At 40.7% G+C, this 21,420-nt stretch overlaps 1 protein-coding gene across 2 annotated transcripts in view; it reads left to right on the top strand.

The window, feature by feature from the left end:
• Positions 1-20,638, top strand: part of ANO6 (anoctamin 6) — an 80,633-nt gene extending 59,995 nt beyond the window's left edge. The window contains exons 12-20 of one of the 2 annotated variants that reach the window (XM_075059224.1): positions 36-113; positions 1,604-1,829; positions 2,699-2,868; positions 3,447-3,544; positions 6,237-6,367; positions 7,161-7,366; positions 13,379-13,581; positions 14,043-14,148; positions 19,477-20,638. In XM_075059224.1, the coding sequence (XP_074915325.1) occupies positions 36-113; positions 1,604-1,829; positions 2,699-2,868; positions 3,447-3,544; positions 6,237-6,367; positions 7,161-7,366; positions 13,379-13,581; positions 14,043-14,148; positions 19,477-19,593 (1,335 nt within the window). In that variant the 3' untranslated portion in view covers positions 19,594-20,638. Of the gene's footprint in view, positions 1-35; positions 114-1,603; positions 1,830-2,698; positions 2,869-3,446; positions 3,545-6,236; positions 6,368-7,160; positions 7,367-13,378; positions 13,582-14,042; positions 14,149-14,982; positions 19,372-19,476 lie in introns of those variants that run through there. The other variant, XM_075059223.1, reaches the window with a different exon arrangement.
• The last annotated feature ends 782 nt before the right edge of the window (positions 20,639-21,420 follow it).

The raw sequence follows: 21,420 nt of genomic DNA, 5'->3' as shown, positions 1-21,420 counted from the left end.
GGTGCATCCTTGATCTGCTTCTAAATCTTTTACAGCAAGAAGAACATGTACCATACACTGCCTGTGGGAAGTGCATAAGGATGACTTTCTGTACAAGTGCAGTCTTCTTCTGGGTAAAGTTCTCCTCTTATTCTTTCACCTCATGAATTCAATTCTCTAGTAAGTGTCTAAAAAAAGATCCTCCTGAACTGAACAAAAGGTAACAAAGGAACAGGTTCAGCTGGATTTCCATCTGATGCATAATCCAAGCCCATAAGGTAAGGACCCACATGGAGAAGGTAGCTGTAGTCACCGAATACTCGTTAGCTTACAGTCAACAGAAAATACGTCATAATATTCTGCAGTTGTAGCTTGTGAGTTATGCCTGTGAATGTGGTCCATTTCCCTCATTATTTTAAGATAAATGTCTTGCTTTGCTTTGGGGGGGAGTAGGGGAAAGACTTTGGTTTATATGCTCTCCTCCCTGCCAGTTTCTCTCCTACCTGTTCCAGCCATTTGTTTCAATATTGTGTCTCACAGTCCTGGGCCTCTTTCAGGTTTTTCATTTCATGTAACAGACCAAAGCTGGATGTTCTCTAATCTTCCAGAGCTGCTGCTTTAATTACAACTAAAACTTGAAAGCAGTCCAGTCACCCATGAAACAATATCTAACATGGTGAGCACGCCCGGAGAGGTCAGCTTGAAAAGCTCGGTGGTTTAGCATGCTGTGTGTCCTCCTTGCCTGTAGCACAAACAGCAGCTGGAAAATACCTCATCCTAGGAGAAAGGAGAGAGAGAGAGTGGTGGCTGGCAGCCCAGGAGAGCCTCAGCATTAACACTTCTGAAACACAAAGGAAAGAATACTGGCTTGCTGTTGGATTTCAATAGGCAGGACTTCAGGTTGAAGGGAAGAGATTTGGTCTGGGTTTGTCATTTGTGTTCCTGCACTCTTTTTATGCGCAGGGTAGGGGGAGGTAGGTGGATTCATGGCAGTTTGTGGAGATAGTGGAAAAAAGATTCACAGCTCTATGGACCTCAATCTGAGTAATAGCTAGAGAACTAGCAAGAAATAAAAGCAGGAGGAGAAGCAGAAAGAGGGAAGGTGGCAAGCAAGATGGGGTGCATGGATCATTATTATGACTCCTGCAGAATACATGACTTGGCTTAAAATTTGTCTGTTCCTTTCAGGGGTCTGTAGTTTGTAATATTATCACGCAAAAGAGAAGGTACAACCCCTTCCGTAATCAATGTAGTCTTGCTAGTACATTTGCCATCCTACCAATTGCCCAATGTCAAAAGAGGGAGATATCTTCTATCACATGCCTCAAGGCATAAGATTTGATTACGCATCTCATTATCTTTGCTCGCATCGGTACAAACCTTGTTATTAGTCATAAAACAGACCATCTCTTTTCTTTCCTGCAGATTGACTATGCTGCATGAAAAAAAGGCTTCTTTTATGGATTCTGTATTTATTGCCTTCTATCTTATTTGATCATCCTCTGCGATGGAATGACAGGCACACAATTGGTTTCCTTTTGCCTATTGTAAAAAGTGTTTCAAACTCACTTCTTCCTAAAGCAAATGGTTCAACATTAACATCTTTCTTGCGCTTCCTTGGCAGATTCTTTTGATTATTGCTTCAGTTATTGGAATCATTGTCTACAGGCTCTCGGTTTTCCTGGTGTTTTCTGCAATGTTGTCACAGCACATTAGTGGAACGGAGACGATCCTCAAGTACCTGACTCCGCAGACAGCCACTTCAGTAACTGCTTCACTCATCAGCTTTATAGTCATTATGGTTCTCAACGTTGTCTATGAAAAAATGGCAATCCTGATTACCGACTTCGGTATGCCACTGCTGTACCTCAGATAGAAACTTGGGGTAAAATAGGAAGAAAAAATACCATGTACATGTATAATAAGAACTCCAATAAATGAACACCTGTACCACATATTTCATACAATACCATCTAGAAATTTTCAAATACGGATTTTCCCAATATCAAAGGAATATGATATTCAGCTCTTTGCCTGAAAACTCCTTGTATAGACAGCATGAAAGATCAATTGTTTACAGTTTTGTGCTTGTGAAACAGACAAAGCAAAGAAAATTACTATAATAACCAAGCTTTATGAAAACAGATCTGTAACGCATAATGCATTCAATTACATTAGCTTTTGTTTATGGGGAAAATAGCTATTTTCTTGTAAATAAATGAAATAAGGTCACTGTTCCAAAGCTAGATACCATTCCCATGTTATTAAATAGATAAACAGTCACAAATATTATTATTCTTTATATCCAGGCCATCAACATTAAAGTAGCTATTTTACTTTAGATGTGTGAAGTAGTGCGGTGTTTTAATATAGTTTCACTTAATACTGTTTCATCAGTTCAAAGTGTTGCATTTGCATCTTTCCTGAGTGTGCTGGATTTGGGTGCTTTTTTTTTCCCTGAGTTATCAGAATTTTTGCTTGTTCTTTCTCTTTATTGTCAGGGAACAAGTTCTTTCCTTTTTACAACCCATATAGTTTTAGAATTAGCATAATGGTTACAGTATACATGGGAATTATGTACAATCTAATTTATAATGCTCAGTCATATTAAGGAATACAAGGCATACACATACTTTTCCAGCTGAGGCTCTAAAGCAGCTTGTATGTTACTTGTAGGTTGGCTTTTCTTTTTTAATTTGTTTTTTTTTTTCAATTGCAGAGCTTCCAAGGACACAGACTGATTATGAAAACAGTCTGACCACAAAGATGTTCTTGTTCCAGTTTGTCAACTACTATTCTTCATGCTTCTACATAGCTTTCTTTAAGGGTAGATTTGTAGGTCACCCTGGAAATCCAGTTTATTGGCTAGGAAAGTATCGCAATGAAGAGGTAAGAATGTATGATAATGTTTGTTTTTAAACAGCAGGAGCCATTAGTCTAGGTATTCTGCTACAGTTAGGAGTGTATAACATAGTTGTACATATTTAACATGAGGGTTCAAAAAGTGACTGCCTGCCAAGCCAATTGCCTCCTTAGTAACCCCTAGCATAAAAGAATATGCCACGAGACCAGTTGCGCTTAGAAGTGTATTACGTGTACCCAGTCAAGCTTATTTTCCCATGGTCCAGCAATCTGTGAATTGGCACATAGGAAGGGGAGAACATCAGCAGAAGCATTCCTATTCTGCTGGGTGACCCTCTCCTCATGACAGCACAGTGCAGACCTGCATGACTTCACCTGGTATTTCACTCTTTCACTAGTGTCCTGTCAACCTATCATACGTGATCATACATGGCCTGGAATTGGCTTTTGCATACCTTACTAGAAAGGTTTGCCTAAATAGTCTTCTTGTATTGCTTTAAGAAATGTTCTCATAATAAACCAGGAATGCATTATTTTAAATGCTTCATCTGTGCCTGAAAAGTTACCCAACTTCAAAAATTTTTCCTGTCTCTCCTAACCTTCAGTGTGATCCAGGTGGATGTCTCCTCGAACTCACAACTCAGCTTGCCATCATAGTAGGAGGTAAAGCGATCTGGAACAACATTCAAGAAGTGCTTCTTCCGTAAGTTGAAGCTATTAAGTGATCTGCTTTTTCATATTTGAAAGATACTGCTTTTGCTTGATGTGTTCATGCATTTGGTCACTAAATTTGATAGACGTGTATTGCATTCTAAAAAGCATCAGACTAGTTTTTTGGGGCCTTTTTAGACAGTTTGGATATTTTCGGTCTGGTAACTCTGAGCTCCTGTCTCTGTCGTTCTGTTTGATTTTAGTTGTAATCAGAAATGCTTTCTTCCTCTGCAAATCAGACTCAATGTGTTTTGGGTTGGATACTTAAAACTGAGGTTATAGAGGCTCTGAAACTATTAAACTAAAAACTGTTGCTTAATATTGAGTGGATTGATTAGTTGTTATGCATTGGGCTTTTTAAAGTCATGCATAAGTTACTAATTTAACTCATTTAGTTTTACAGTCATATTTGACATTCATAGTGCCTATAGGTTCTCTTTCAGTGGGGCAGATCTCTGGAAGGTGATGTTTTAATGTAAACAATAAGCAAAGTGCTAATCATGAATGCCCTACATTTAATTTAGGTTAGGATACTATCCAGGACTCTGTTACTTCTCCCAGGACTTGTTCTTTATTTTATGCTGATCAGTGGCTGTTATGTTGCTTGGAGTAGGGAACTCCCAGTTTACTCATGCCCTCCTGAATGCCATAATCACCAGCCCATGGCATTGTATTCCCTCTGGCTGTGGTTCTTCCAAGCCCATGAATTGTGCTCCTTTGCTGCACTCACTTCAAAGCATGTCATAAATACTGTGTAGGGTTGAGGCTAGGATGCTCTGCTGAGATACGGTGCCTCCCCAATGCTCTGTATATGCTGCTGGTTGCAGGATGGACCTGTACCCCCATCCTTCTCTTCAATATCTTCTTTTAGCTGGGGAAGAGTCCCTAGACTGAGCATGCCTGCAGATGTCAGCTCCAGCCATAAACGACTGACTCCTCCTTCTGTGTACAGGAACTACATTCATCTGACCAGAATTTTGAATTCACTTCCCAGGGTGACAAGTAACATTTAGGTGTTGAAATGCTGAGTATCACTTCTGGATCTGGTTCTTAACTGCTCCCTCATTCTGCATCTCTGCCAGTATAAAAAGAATCATTTTGGTTTTTTCTCTGTTGATAGACATTTGCCCCCACCTTCCTTTTTTTGAATATGGTTCTTTGACTGCTGAAAATGGCTACTGCCAATTCATCAGTTTTCTTAAATTCTCCTGTAAGCCTTTCAGATGAGATCAGCCTCACCTCAACCCCTGTGAAGGTGAAGGAGCAACTAATCCTGGAAACTGTTTCCAGGCACACGAAGGACAAGAAAGTCATCAGAAGTAGTCAGCATGGATTCACCATGGGGAAGTTATGTTTGACTTGGTCACGCTCAAAGAGTTGTGGTCAACAGCTCTATGTCCAAGTGGAGACCAGTGACAAGTGGTGTTCCTCAGGGATCACTACCGGGTCTTGTCCTGTTTAACATCTTCATTAATGATCTGGATGAGGGGACTGAGTGCTCCCTCAGCAGGTTTGCTGATGACACCAAACTGATAAGTCAGAGGGTTGTGCTACCACCCAGAGGGACCTTGACAGGCTGGAGAAATGGACTGACAAGAACCTCATGGAATTCAACAAGAGGAATTGCAAAGTCCTGCACCTGGGGGCCACCCAGCTGGAAAGCAGCTTGACAGAAAAGGGACTGGGGGTCCTGGTGGACACCAAGTTGAACATGAGCCAGCAAGATGCCCTCATTGCAAGGAATGCTAATGGTATCCTCGACTGCATTAGAAGGACTGATGCCAGCATGTCAAGGGAGGTGATCCTTCCCCACTACTCAGCACTGGGGAGGCCACACTGAGAGTACTGTGTCCAGTTCTGGGCAAGAGAGGCGTGGACCTACTGAAGAAAGGTCCAGCAAAGGGCCAGAAGGATGATGAAGGGACTGGAGCACCTCACATATGAGGAGAGGCTGAGAGAGCTGGGACTGGTCAGCCTCCAGAAGAGAAGGCTCAGGGGGTTCTCATCAGTGTGTACAAATACCTGAAGGGCAAGAGTAAAGAAGAGGGAGACAGGCTAATCTCAGACGTGCCCAGTGACAGGACCAGAGGCAATGGGCACAAACTGAAACACAGAGGTTCCCTCTGAACATAAGAAAACACTTTTTCACTGTGAGGATGACCAAGCACTAGCACAGGTTGCCCAGGGAGGTTGTGGAGTCTCCATCCTTGGAGATACTCAAAAGCTGTCTGGAGATGGTCCTGGACAACCAGCTCTAGGTGGCCCTGCCTGAGCAGTTGGGGTTGGAGCAGATGACCTCCAGAGATGCCTCCTAACCTCAACCATTCTATGATTCTGTGAATTTTGTGATCAGAAGGAATTCATCTGTCTAACCACAGGCTTACATTTAACTCGATTTTTTGTTACCTTCAATTTTACATGTCATTCAGCTGTACAACATAAGTATAAATCAGTATGATTCTGATATATTGGCCCTTCACACTCTTATTTATGGTTGTAAATAACCACTTTCAGGATAAGGCAACAGAAGATTATGCTCATGTTTGAAGGAAATTTTCAGTAATTCAAGAATAACTTAATCCACTGTTCAAAGCTATAGCAGCACAAATGTCAATTTTTTCCATTTACTGAACTTTTTAGGTTATTTTACCAATGTTAGTGGTCTTTTTCTCCCTGGCTGATAGTTGGGTTAAGAATCTAATCGGAAGATACTGTGCAGCTACTAGATCAGAAAAAGTTGTTCCACGCTGGGAACAGGACTACCACCTGCAGCCCATTGGAAAACTTGGACTGTTCTATGAGTATCTTGAAATGGGTAAGTAGCAGTTTAGTTTGGATTCCCTACCACTGCTGGATACAAACATGCTCTAAAGAAAATCTTCATACAAGCAATGCTTAATAAATGTATACAGAGGCGACATGAATGTTTTCCAAGACAAGTTTTGATGAGCCATTACAGGTTGTTTTGCAGGTTTTTATTAAGCAGCTAAGCCTCAATCCAATTTATAAGTAGGAAGCAGCATGTGACTGACTGTACAAGGAGGAGTATTGCTGCTTCTTTGCCCCATCCTCCAAGAAATGCACCCAGAAGGCAGACCACTGCCATGTTCTGGTGTTGTACAGCAGAGCCCTGCGTCGGACTGCTCTGCCGGGGCTCTGCAGTCACCAGGACTTGCTGCTGGCAGATCTCCGGTTTGTTGCTACAATCCATTCTGTCACAGCATTGCCATCGTGCTTGTTGCAGCACTCGGACACCCATAAGATGATCGTTAGTCCAGGCTTTGCAGCACAGCACTGAGACAGATGATAGTAATTTGATTTCTGGGTCTTCGTGATGAACACATAAGAAAGAAATGGATGTTTAAATACCCAGAATAGTTCCTCTTGGTGTGTTGTGACTTGTAACTTTTTCCTGTCCCCGTCACCTAGCAGGTTTTTTCAGTACTGTTGTGCTCCTATCTTCTCATACAAAAGATTTGCTAGGAACTCGGCTACTCTTTCTTGTCTCTCTCTCCCACAGCTGAAGTATATAAAGTATACATGCTCATCCATACTTATCTCCAGTAAGTGAAAGCCTCATCGACGTATGTAACCTCTCCCTTTGACAGTTATACAGTTTGGCTTTGTCACTCTGTTTGTGGCATCGTTCCCCCTGGCTCCTCTTCTGGCTCTTATTAACAACATGTTGGAAATTCGGTTGGATGCATGGAAGCTGACGACCCAGTTCAGGCGCATGGTTACACAGAAGGCACAAGACATCGGTGCCTGGCAGCCCATCATGCAAGGCATAGCCATTCTGGCGGTGGTCACCAATGTAAGTACGGTGCCAACAGTTGCGAAAGACAAAATGCCTGCACTGCAGGTGTTACATCCAAATGGGGGAATGCCACATGTGGCAATGTAGCACTTAAATGATCCTAAATGAATTACAAGCATCAGTCCCTTAAGACTTCAGCCCCTGTGAATTAGGCTCTCAGTTACTTTCCAGATGTTTTGGAAACAGAATATGGCTACTGTGTCTAAAATATTAGATCTAAAGAAAAGAAATTTTATTTAGAGTTGCTAGCCTTCAGAAAAATCTGTTACATATGAAGACTATAGCCCATCTTTCCTAAAATTATAGCGCATAGTATAGAGACCTTTTCTTAGCTGTAGACAGTCTACAGCTAAATGCATGACTTTTGAAAAAAAATAGGTTGCAGTTTAGCTAAGTTATAATTGATTGTGGTTTCTAATTGTTACAATTCTTATGGTCAATGCCTTCATATTTGAATATGCCTTTAAGCAATTTTGCACTTAAAACAGAAATTCAGCTTCTTTCTTGTACTTAAAAATACAATGTGTGCTCAGAATTGCAGCACTTACCTTTTGAGGTCAGAATGAATTTTCTGAGAATTTGCAAATTAATCTGGTTTTCGGTTGGATTTAAAATTAACTTTAAAAGAAGTTCTTTAAAATATTTAGAAATATTTTTCTGATGAATATACTCCTAACAGTGAAGTTCAGACCTTTCAAATTTCCAATATCATTGATTTACCAAGATCTCATACATAGACTGCATTGTGAGGAGAAAAATAATCTATTGCACTTTACCACTGTGAATTATTTGATTGCTTATTCTTAAACAGTAGCTAATATGTATTATCTTTCAAAAAACTCTCATTGCTGGCCTTTCTTAAAAGAGCAGTGACCTCTGGTTTCCTTTGCAGGGACAGTAACACCACAGACTGTCCATGGTTAATAGCCTTTTTCAACAGGGTCACCATTTTGTGCTGTTATTGGTGAGATCAGGGAATCCTTCTGACACATTTAAAGGTAGTCACTTCCTCCAGGACCTTGCCCTTGCACCAACAGTACCTTATTTTCACTCAGTAGGAGTTTCTGGCGAAAGCAGTTGAGTCTAAAGACAAGACTTAGCCCAAGCTTTTGTAGGAGGCTCTGCCTATTTGGAGAATGGTAGACTTTGGGTAAGAGGAGGGAGATGGAGCTGAGCATTCTACTATAGTTACTAACTCAATAGTTTGGGGACTTATTTCAAGTAAAAGAATAATTCAAATTTAAATAGGGACATGAACTTATAGCCCTGTATCTCAGGCATCTTCTATAGTCATTAGGTGCTTGGCTGGTCTGGGGTCTCAGCCCCAGGATTTCTGCTTTACAGAAATAATATAGGGGTACGTATGTGCACCTTCTTTTCCCACACCCAGATGAGTGTCCCTGCATATTCCGCTCTCTTCCCCCCCCCCCCTTAAAGAAGTCTTTGTTTTGCCCCTGGAAAAATGAGGTTATTTTTGAAGAATGGATAGATGAGCTTCCATGACCTGACTGCCTATTGGGTTATTATCTTCTCAGTAGCTTGTTTTCGTTATTTTGGGGGCTGGAGGTGGTACCACATAGAAATAGGAGTCCAGGATGGATTTCAGTGATTAGGAAAATTTTAAATGTCAGCCTTAGCTACCAGATGTATTTTCAGGTATTGGAAGGTCTCCCAAAACGGCCATTATTCTTGTTCAGAACTTTATTTTGCACTATAGCAATTCAACAGGTATGGTAAACATAGCTAGGATGTAGAGAGGAGACTCAGGAGGACAAAAAGGCAGAGAATTAAGCACAGAGAAATGTCAGAAGAAAAAAAGGAGCTTGAGGATGGAAAATTTACAAGAGAATCTGGGAGACAGACAACAAGCTCGAGCATATGCTCCATCTGTTTCGCACTGCTATGCTGAGGCAAGCCAAACATAAATCCAGCTGTTCTATAGGCATGTGAACATCCAAAGCCTACTAGTAAATGTGGTGTTAAAATTAAAAAAAAAAAAAAAAAAAAAACTGATGCAACTTTGGTAACACATGTTCAGATTGTTAGAAATGTCAGGTGACGCCAGAGATACTTTGGGGCTCTTTTGGTTTAGTGCTTGTGCAAAACATTGTTAATGATAACTCTCCTAGCAAGTGATGCAAATCCCAACAGATAATGCAAATTCACAGATGAAGCATAGTTTCATCTAGCATAGCTAGAAGTAGAGTCAACATTATTGGTGCACCAATATCCTCTTTTGAACTATGCAGCTATAAAACTTATAAAATAAAAGGCAAAAAAGTTTCTGGTGCCCTGGAAGAAAAACAAATATGTTATGCTATTGGATAAGCTAACTGTCTTTCCCAGTCAATCCAGCTGGATCTTGTAATACCACTATGAAATTAAAAGTTGTATATACTTCTTAAGATTACTTTAAAATATTCTTGCAAGTACTTTAGTCATAGTCCTTATGATATTCAGGGCAGAGTTAATTTGCCCTTGGTGACCTCAGGGTGACTCAGACATGTGTAGGCTTCCGTTGTTAGGAATGTATTCGTCCCCTGCTTTCTGCAGAAAAATGACCCAGCAATAGGTGTCTGTCACTACCCAGTCACAACCCACCGGAGGCCAATCTGACCTTTGCAACTTTTTTCATTCCAAATTCCTCTTTACGTGCTACACCCCTCAAGGCATCGCTGAAAACATGGAGTCCTCGATGTGCAAACGTGTATTTACAACTTGGTTTTACTCTCTGTTCTCCTTGACAGGCACTCAATCCCAACGTTCACGTGACTGTTAACTGCAGGCATGTTTCTTTTAGAGTCACCCTTTTTGGAGGTCTCGTGTCCTAGATTAGATAGTTAATGCCAGTGTGAATGCAGTGCATTTGCCGCTGACATTGGTGGGGCTATTAGCATGCAAGGGGCACAGCACCAGAGACTGTCACGTTCAAAAGGCCCTGCTGCAAGTGTTGTAAGGACCTCGAAGAGATCGGTATTTCTTGCTAATGAAGTGTGGAATATAAAGCCATGTACTAGAGCAAATGCTAGAAGCAGTTTTCTTCTTTTAAGTAGGTTTTTTTCTTGTTTGACATGCAGAATCTAAGACAGGTCATCAGTCTTTCCTTTACCATCCTTGCCTTGATTTTTCCTGAGTACACAGAAACTGCTTCTTCTCTTCTATGTGACTTGTTACAGCTGATTAGACTTGGGTAGTATATCGTCTTCTCCTTCATGCATTACCTTTGTAATACCTGCTAGTAATGTGGAAGCAACTTTTGCACAAAACTATCAGTTTTGAGACTTGCCGCTCAGGCACTGGACAAGTTATTGCATGATACCAAAGCATCTGTTGTTGATTTGAAGACTGATTTTAATTAGTTACGGTATAAATGGAAAGCTGTGTGCAGTAAAGCTTGGGAAGTAAAGAATGTGCTATTTGTTTGTAGTTCTCCAGTGCAATACTCTGAAATGCAGCCCATAATTCAGGAGGAAAGAAAATTTTTCCTTTGAGAGGACACCATAGGATTAGCTTTCGTATTTCTGTCCTTGCAACTCTCTGGAGCACATCTGGAGATCATTCCAAGAGAAGGAGGAGAGTGAGACAGGGTTCAGATTTAGGATGATGAGAGACCTGGGGCCTTGCAAAAAAATTCAGTAAGAGCAAATATTAAGTTGTGTAAATACCATATTCCAGCATCTTTCTAAATGATACAAAGAAGCAGCATCAAACTCATTTGGTCCAAAGGGAGAAGGGATGTTTTTGCCTTACTGTTCAGTTGCTATTAGTTCATCTATGGTCTGACTGGATGAGCTAATGAACAGAAAGAAATTATATTTAACTGAAACTTTCTATGCTTGCACTTCAGCTAAAAACAGAGTAATTTAGCTGTGAGGTCGTCTCCCTGCAACTGCAAGACACCGTAATATATATTTCTTGTCAGCCAAAAACACCTACTCTGCATGTAAATATAAACAACACATAATTTTCACTTCATTTCACACTGGCATGTAATGCTTAAAAACAGTTTTTAAAACTGCATGCCAACTAAATTTGATTTAAGCCAGAGTACAGTACACAAAAAAAATCTTATCCTTGAAAATTTTAAATGAGTTTATTTTAGTCTTAGGACGCCTCCCTCTTCTTTCTTATCAGCCAAATTAACTTTTCTCAGCTGAACTCAATTGTAACAATATCCTGGAGAACCAAATATAGAACTTGGACCACGGTCTCAAAAGTATTGTTTCTGCAAACTAGAGTTTAGCTTCTCAGGTGCTTCAAAGTAAGCCAGCTCGAAAGGTAAGCCATTGGGATAGTGTTCATCCTTTGACAGTGGTGCTACTTGAGGTGGGGTGGGTCTTGCACCCTTTTCAACTCACCGCCCTTTCCCTTTCCTGCCTTTTCCCCTTGCTGCTGTCTCTTGTGTTGTGCTGGCACCAGCACTTTGACAAATGTACGATGAACCAGACCAGGGAACAGATCCAGCAGGGATTCCCAGCCAGATCAGCACCACGATATATCTGGCATGAGTGATCAGTACAGGGCATGAGTGAACTGCTAGGGCAGAGGCAGGTTGTTTTACCTAGAACTGCCACCAAAGCGTTGTTTGAGGAACTGTAGAAGAGGTGTCCGCATTTTTTTTCATCCTTTCTCCTCTTTCCCCTTCCTTTTTTCTACAAGTGTCACAAATACCTCCTCAGGTTGGGGCTGTCTTGCTGGGATTGCTGCACGAAAGTGGACAGCTTTCACCCTGTCTCATGAAAATAAAGAAATACGGACTGCATGAATCGCAGACTGGCATGAAGGGGAATAAAATGCAGATGTTAAGCAGCTCTTCTGCTCCTCTGTTACCCATTACTGCTTAACTTTGCCCCTTCCTCTGTCCCATGCCTTTCCTATGTTTTTTTTCTGCCCTTTTTATGCATCTCTGCCTAAACCTTCCTCCCCCGATCCCATTAGAACCCTACTTCACAACTCTCTCCTCCACCTCTCTGCCCTGGTTCTTTCCATCCATGTTGTCAACTGGTTTTTTTCCCCTGCTGTGGGACAAAAGACTTCTTTTTCAGCCAGAGCTCAGCTCATCACTCCTTCCTAGGTGCTAGGCACTCAGCTGCAGATCTTGCCAGTGGAAAGTCTTCCTCACAGGGAAAGCTTTTGAATTTGCAATAGCAGAGGAGGAGATTGGATTAAACATAGTCAACCTATCCTCCAGAATAGGATGTTTTGGGAAGTTCATGAGTTTAGAAAAGACTTCCCACAACAAACCCACAGATCCAATTTCCTACCCAGTTTGGGACTAGCAGACTGAGTAGGACAGGGACTCTCTTGGGAGCAAGATAAAAACAAATGGTCACGTCATATGTAAAAGAGCACTATGCAGCTGCTACTAAAAAAATTATCTTGGCATCAGGAGCAGTTTCCACATATACTGACATTGAAACTTATGAGGCAACAACTGCCAAATGAATTTGGGCTGGCTAGCACCTCAGAAAGAGTGGGACGTTTCTAGGGTCAGAGGTGGATCAGCTATATATATAATTTATTTAATTCCTTTATTCAAACCTCAGGGTTCCTGGTGAAATTTAATTTCCTATTACTGAACGACTCTTCTGTTGTTTCCACAAGTTTCATCAGGCAGGATTTCTTTAAGCATCTTGTAAGTACATCTGATAGCAAGTACGTTTGCTGAAGGTTACCTTAGAGTAGTTTAAGGTGAGTTTGGCTGCTGACCTCCACTGCATGCTCCTGAGGGAGAATGTATATTATAGTATAACTTTTTTAAGGCATCCAGCAGAGCTAGCGTAATTTAAAAACCGTACAGAGTGCACATTCCAGAAAGAGATTGTTTTATGCCCATGAGTGACTACGTGCTCATTTACAGAGGGAACCACTGACTGGAAAAGCACATATTTTCTATTTTTAGCTCATACTGTAACTTTTGAGGTACTACGTATATGGCAAAGCCATGCATATTAAGGCTTATTTCTTAAATGCTGCTTTGGTTTTTTGTCTTCTTTTTCTGAAATGCAGGCTATGATCATTGCTTTTACATCTGACATGATTCCTCGTCTGGTTTATTACTGGTCCTTTTCGGTCCCTCCTTATGGGAGTCACAGCAGTCACACTATGAAAGGGTATATAAACAGTACGCTTTCTGTCTTCAATATATCAGACTTCAAGAATGCAAGCAAGCCATTTTCCCCTTCTTGGTTTGGGAACCAAACGACATGCAGGCAAGTGTCAAATAACCATTCTTTTCCAATGACAAAAATAAATACAATTTTTTAATATCTAAATCATCTAATTCAGTTAACAGTATCCAGTAAGAAATGTTAAAACACAGTAAAAGCCAGCATATTTTGAATGGCAGAACTGAGTGGAAGTATTCACCCATAAGTTTGTGCTACTCAGAAAATTCTTACTTTATTTTGGTTTTCTCATTATTGATAGTCTTCAAAAAAAAACCACTTTTAAAGTTTTGTAAGTAATTCTTAATACAGTGGCAAAAAAAAAGGACATTTCAGCCAAATATAGCTTATTCTGCAGATATGATTTTACCCATTACTTTAGTTATGTGCAGCTAACTGTTCCTGGATGCATTAAGCAGGGACATGTCTTGCTCCATCCTCTGGCCACAGTGCCGTACTGCAGAGATGCCTGAGACTAGTTCCTGACTTTCCTACCTTGCTTTCAGATACCGGGATTTCCGCTACCCTCCTGGCCATCAGCACCAATATGAGCATAACATATACTACTGGCATGTCATTGCAGCCAAGCTGGCTTTCATCATTGTCATGGAGGTAAGTGTACGGAGTTTTGAGCGTTACTTATTTAAACTTATTTAAACTTCTCTTCCCTCCATGCAGAAAATCCTTCAAAGACATTCTGTCCAGGCATGGCTATCAGAGCTGGTGAGGTGTGCTAGCATGGGCAAGAGCTTGGGAGATGTAAATTAAGAAGGGACAGTTACACTAAAAATATTTTTACATATACTTAGAGGAAGTTTGCGCACAGTCTCATGAATACATATACATAATACATGTGCGCTAGCAGAGTGAAGTCTATAAAGACGGTCACTGCAAGAGTTGAGTCTCTAGATGAGCATCAAAAAGTAATTGCTCCTTCCTCTGCAGCTACAATCTGGGCTTATGAAAGATGGGAGTCAGTCCAACATGAAGGGAGAGGAATATTAAGTATTATTTCCTTATAAAATCTACTTAGGTCTGGATCCAGGGACTACTGAAGTCATCAGAAACATGCGACTGGTTAGATCAGAGTTCCCATAGCAGAGAAAACTCCGTTGCCCCAGAGTCATCTGAACAAACCTAAAACAATTTTAAAAGAAACTGTAACTGCTATTTCCATGCAGGGGGGGAAGCACTGGGTACCAGGGTTCCCCCACAGCAGGCAGAGAAGTCCTTGTTAAAATCAGAATTAGAAAATCAGAAATTCTTGTTTATCAGACAATTATTCTATTCATTAGTCATGTCTGCTTTTTAAAATACTGTTCTACTGTGATAGATACTGGTACAGAACCCGCTCAGAGTCTTAAGAGGTAATGTGACATTTCATTTATAATAATAATAATGTCCTGTTCAGCCTGACTGACATTTTTTCATTTTCACCTTCCCCAGCATGTCATATACTTTGTGAAGTTTATTATTTCATATGTAATTCCGGATGTATCAGAAAAGACCAAGAGCAAGGTCAAACGAGAGAAGTACGTAACGCAGAAACTCTTGCATGAGAACGATCTCAAAGTTGTGAAAAAAACCATGGGGAAAATAGCCGACAAAATTTTCAAAGGAGTAGATAGCGCCTTCCGACCGAAAGCTGAATAAATACTTTTTTATATGGAAAAACAGTATTTAGACAACTAATACTTGTCCAGATATTACCAATAGCTAATCAAACACTTTGGATTAAATCCTTTTACTAAACATTGTTTCTTGCAACTGTTACCTGCTCATTTACTTGTTTCCCTTGGACATATGCAACCACTGTGACTCAGATAAGAGGTTTTTTTAAACACTTTAGCAGGACATATTTTGTTAACATGTGAAGATAAAAATTATTTATCATCTTAAGAAAATGCAGATTAATTCTCAAACACATGGAGTGCTTTATTTAGGCATCACCTATTAGATGTCTTGTTTGACTTGAATAAAACCCTAAGAACAAGAATGATTTGTTGTTAGAATACCATCACGTTTTCTGAAGGAGTTTTGATTACTTGCTAATGCAAACCCCAACTATAAAATGAAGAGGAAAAGCCAAAACATGAAGGAAAGAGAAGGAAAATGCAACTCAAAATCATGTTGTTAAGCCATTGGAATTGACATACTAAGCGCTCTTGTGTGCTACACTGAATTAGCTATGCATACTGAGACTTAAATGGATAACAAGATATTTCAATTAATCATGGACTTGGATCACAAGAAGCAGCAGGACTGTAAGCCCATCCTGTTCATCAATCTCTGTGTAAACAGGAGAATTGCCTTTGAAATCAATGCATAAAAACTGACTTTACAGCACTCCAAGTGAGTAGAAACCTCAGGCATTTTATCTTTCCCCAGTCAATGTACTTTCATTAGTTCACTTGCCCATCCTGCTCTGAATGACCATAGCCTTGAAGGTCTCCTACCTCTAACAGTAATGAGTGTTAGAAGTCTTCTCGTGTACTAAATCAGTATTTGTGGAGGGCTGTCTTTTGCATTTCTCCCACCCCAGAGGCATCATGCTCTTCCCTGAGATTTCGACATAGGAAGAACGTGCAGCTGGACCTGTTGTGATACAACATCGCGTGATAAAGTGAATTCTGACAAGACCATGAATCTATTGAAACTGGAGATTGCAATAAACGATTTAATATGCCTTAACCATGTTATGAAGCTTTAAATAACTAGGAAGGGTGTTAGAGGTGTGGATATATGTGCTAGAGCCATCAGTCATCTTCAAATTAGGCTGCAGAGCTGCTTGGCTATTTTGGCTCCAGTTGCAAGCTGGGAGTTAGGGAATTACAGATTAAGCTTGTACGTAGAGCTCCGCTTTGTGTCTGCAGCAGTGATATTCCAGATTATTAATTTGCTTTGTCTTTCAACAGTTTTAGTGGATCAATTTCTACAAATTCTGAAAATCAAAATCCTGTTAAAAAATCAAAAGTATGCCTGTACTCTGTAAACCAGGAGATTACTGTTGTGTTTGTAATTTTGTACTCTTCTTAAATCTAATAGATATGCAGAATTTTTAGGCAGATTATTCATATAGCTTTTTACATATTAAGAAGTTCATTTGCAGAAACTATGTAGCATTTATAAGATGTATTTTATCTCATTAATAACCATAAGGAATCAAACATCTGAGTTTTGTAGCAAAACTTCCAAATACTGACTGCTGTGCACCTCAAGCCTATTCTTTGAAACTGCAACATTTAAACCAGAATAGGTAGCACATGAGGGGAGTCCTTGCAGCAGTCATGATACACAAGCTTTCACTCAGCAAGACTTTGCGTGATTGCATGGAAGAACGTGAGAAGAAAGCTTGGTTCAAAAATCAAGGAAAGATGAAAGACAGAAACTCACAGGTTCCACAGAACCACTTGCATTTCTGGCATGGAAGGTTACTTATTATAATGCTCAGAAAACTTTGTGTAGACACCACCTGAAAACAAAAACACAGATGCAGGACAGAAAAACAAGATAGACCGTAACAATAAATGACAGTCAACCAGAGCAGCGATAGAACCAGTGCTTCTTTGCACAGGGACTTCTACCCTTTGCCATTTGTTTTGGTTTTGTCAGAATCATGACAAGTCTTTAATGTAACAGGAAGCAAATATAAATTGAGCAGATGGACAAACACTCAGAAGTGTCTAAACAGGGCAGAATTTCTTATCAAGATATATCCCCTCAATACTGGTTTGACCTTTTTCCCAGATCACAGCACGGTTGAGGTTGGAAGACACCTCTGGAGGTCACCTGGCCCACCCCCCCTGCTCAAGCAGGACCACCCTGGGCTGGTTGCCCAAGGACCATCTCCAAGATGGAGACTCCACAGCCTCCCTGGGCAACCTGGGCTGGTGCTCGGTCACCCTCACCGTGAAAAAGTGTTTCCTGATGTTCAGAGGAAACCTGTGTTTCAGTTTTGTGCCCACTGCCTCTTCTTCTGTCACTGCATAGTATGCCAAACTTCTGTTTAAAACAAATTTTTGTCCAAAAAGCTGCTTCATGGAACAATTTTAGTGAAGTACTCAGGACTTCCCTGTGCAACATGAGTTTGGTTAGAAAGGCCAGTTAACTCCTTTCAGACTTGGAGCTTTTGATTTTAGCTCTGAGCTGACCCTTCCCCATCTGCAGTTCTGTTCAGCCGAGAGATGCCATTTTCATACCCCCATCAGTGATCACAGCACCAGTGTGTGCCTTAATTACCTTTCGGGTGGGGTGTTGGAGGGCTGGGGAAGGCTAGGAGGCATCCTGTGATAAAGGAAAAAAAATGCAGCACCAAATGGACCATTTCAGGTCATTATTTGGTCTTAAGGAAGCATTTATTGCCCTCTTTGAGAGGTAAAGAGACTAGGGAACAAAGGAGTTGAGTGCCTTGCCCGGGGTCACACTGTGAGCAGTGGCAGAGCTTAAGGCTGATCTTTCAGGAGTGCCTGGTCTCTGCTCCTTGTTTGGTTCCTGTGGCCTCTCTCAGTTGCCCCTTTTTACATCAGTTGGCAGCATTTATATTTTGTAGTTTATATTCCTGCCTTTAAAATAATGATTTTAAAAAAATTCTACATCAGCAAAGCGTGTATACCTATGACTTGGGCTCCTCCCATAATAAAATCCTAACCAGCTTCAGGTGTGTTCCTACATTACCATTTTTGTTCAGATCAAGAATGTGCTTTTCAAACTTGTCTTCCACTTGTCCCCACTTTCTGGGCAGTGCTTCCCATCACAGGCTGGTCTCGGGGCACAAGGACTGGATCCCTCTTGGTTTAAACTGAACCAGAAGGCACGTTTTAGATATGCACTTAATGGTCTCTGACAGGCACTTAGTCCAGAGAGCTAAAACCACAGCTAGGCTGAAGTGAGCAGTGAGTACTGTGTGGGCATCACCTAGTCAACATCAACTTTTTGCTCTCGTGATTTGCTTCTAAAGTGCCACACTCCTTGCTAATGTAGCTGTAACATTTCATTTCAGAAGACGCTATATCAGGAATTCAGTTCAGTTTGCCATATGCACAGTGTTATTCACAGCACAGTTCTGAATGAGAAAGAAGAGGAAAACCAACAGAGTGCCTAATAATTGCATTTTAATAGTTTGATTTAAGCTGTGCAATTTCTGTAGCCTCTACCTCCAACTGCTGAAATGTGCTCTGCTTGTACACAGGGAGCTCTGCGGAGGCATCAGAACAAAGTTCGGGGGGGGGCAGCAGTTGCCAACATATGAGTATTTGTAACTTTTTTTTTTTTTTTAGGCTAGGTCACTTTAATAATATTTAAGGATTTGCTTGAAGGGAAAATTAACATTTGTTTTAAACTATGAATCAATTCTACTTTTTTTTTTTACACTTGGTATGTAGGCCAGGCCCTTACTTTGTACAGATCTGTTGAAGTCAGGGTGAATTTGGACCAGTGACCATTTCATTGCCTTAACAAGCACCATAAATTGCAGACCGTCACCACTGTTTTAGACTCTGTGTATGTTGATAAAATTCAGAATGTTAAGAATGTGTTTTTTGTATTTTTTCTAAGAATGTTTGCTATTAGTTTCTGAATATTAAGATGTCTTTATATTTATTGTCATTAAATAAAGTCTATTTTAAAATAACAGTGAATCTGATGTTGATTGGCATTGTTTGTTTTTCCATGAATGACACTGCTGCTGCCAAATGCCCCATTTAAATTCTTACAGTGTCATCCCTGTCTAATTTCCATATTGCTCCTCTTTTTCAATCTTTTTCCATTAAACTGTTACTAGTACTGAAATTTATCTCCTGTTTTTTCTGCATCCTCTAGATGGAAGTCATTCCTTTCAACACCAAGTCGATGACAAGGACCATTATGTTCTCATACAAATAAACAGTTTAGGTCTTTATACCCTTTCACTCCTGTCATGATAAACCCTGTGTTATGTTTCAGAGTCATCATTTATTTCTTCATCTGGATCGAGCCTGTGATGCTCCCACCTCCAGGCAGTCCACCCGCTCTGTCTCTCCCTGCCAGCCAGCCATCAGTTCTCTTCTGCTTCTGCTCTGACTCTTCCGCTCTGCTTCGAGGAAAACCTTTTCTCAGACTTGAGAGAACAGGAAGGTTAGAGAGTAATTTTAAACAGAGACCTTCTTTGCACTGAGGTGTGTTGTTTGTTTCCCTTTGGGATTCCCAAGATCTGCTTTCAGTAGCTTTATGATAGTTGTGGAAGCAGAGGTACTACCACTTCCAACTTGTTTTCTGCTGACCAAGGGCTATGTGTCATACAGATGCCAGTACCCAAGCTCCTTCTGCCGCTCTTGCATCGATTTGGCTTTGTCGGAGCAGGAACAAAAGAAACTTCGTGATGAGGAATAATAAGGGTTATTGTCCTACAAGCAGAAGGGTGTAGTATCATCATAGGCCAAATCTATATGAGGATGGGGTGGTTTTAAATCGACTGATACATTTAAAACCCTTCAAAGAACAAGCTTTAGTATTTTTCTACTTAGGACACAAATAGCCAAAGTAGCATCTTACTTCTGGTGGTGCCTGCTTAGTTTTAATTCTTTCTGTCACAGCGTGGGTGAGTTGAGCTTATTTTGGATAGCCAGTATGTGCCAGATGAAAGCAACCTGGTACACCCCACCTCGTCACTGCACCCCACCTGCACATCACCAGAGATGTCAGCAAAGGCATCAGCAATTCACACCAAGTCTAGATTTTTCTCTGGTATGCCCACCTGTCATTTCCAGTCTACTAAATAAGGCTGCATTTCCTATACAGGGGAGCAGCGCTGGTGGCTGCAAGTTTTATTTTTGTTTGCATTTATATGGACCTCAACCGTGGATCAGTTACAGGTACACAAAACACTGCAAAGATATGGATGTAGTTAGTCATAAATAACCTCCACATGGCTTGGGGCAATACTTGCCTCGTAAGAAAATATAGTAACAAATTCTTTCCAGGAACATTGAAGAAAGTGTCTTTTATTTACATGCTGGAAGTGCATTAAAACAAGAGCCTTGTAAAGTTGTTTTCTACAATTTTTATTGCATTCTGTGATACACCTATCCTGTAAAAGCGATGCTAATCACTGGGATTAAAGTTACAGTTTATCAGTCAGCAATGATGCAAAGAAATTAAATCATTTCTCTTCCTTTTAAAATGGATTCATCAATTCTCTGGTTATTCCAGGCAGTCCTAGCACAGGGTGTGGAAGTGCACATGTGAATATGTATCCTCTGTCCTCTTTCAAGCCCACACATACATGCACACACTGACGGGTGTTCTGCCAACTATAAAGAACGTAACTCACGGCCTGCCTCACGCTGCAAGATGCTCTTTTCCAGTAAAGAGAAAAAGGCTTCCATCCAATTGTATCAAGATATATTATTCTCTATAAATCTCCAGGCTAATGTAATCTCCTAAATGCTGACGAGAAAGAAAAAGAAGAAAAAGCATGCAACATAGACCATGGAGAAAATCCTACTGTGTGCCATGGTGCAGTGAGCACAGACCAAGACACCAAAAAGCCATCTCTAGCATATGAAAAGAGAGAGTTTATAGGGGGGGAGGGGGAGAGAAACTCAAATTCTTAAACTGTGCAACACGAGGGAAATTACAGCCAACTCTGATAGCATTAATGCAGTATCAGGGATTTTTTTTTTTTTTTTTTTAGCTATTCATGTAGTACCCACGTAAGCCTCTCGCGTCGTTTCTCAGCTTCTGGGTGGATGTCACACAACAAGTGGCTAAATAAGCTGTGCTGGCAGCCACAGCCACCTGCGGCTATCGCCTTACGTCCCCGTTCTCTGGGCTCCCGCTCGGGCTCCTCTTACAGCCGTATTGTGCTCATTCATGCAGTCATTTTCTAAACCGGTCTGGCTGCTCCGA

The sequence above is a fragment of the Buteo buteo genome, chromosome 28 (assembly GCF_964188355.1).
Source record: "Buteo buteo chromosome 28, bButBut1.hap1.1, whole genome shotgun sequence".
Lineage (NCBI taxonomy): Eukaryota > Metazoa > Chordata > Aves > Accipitriformes > Accipitridae > Buteo > Buteo buteo.
This window is presented reverse-complemented; position numbering and strand designations above follow the sequence as displayed.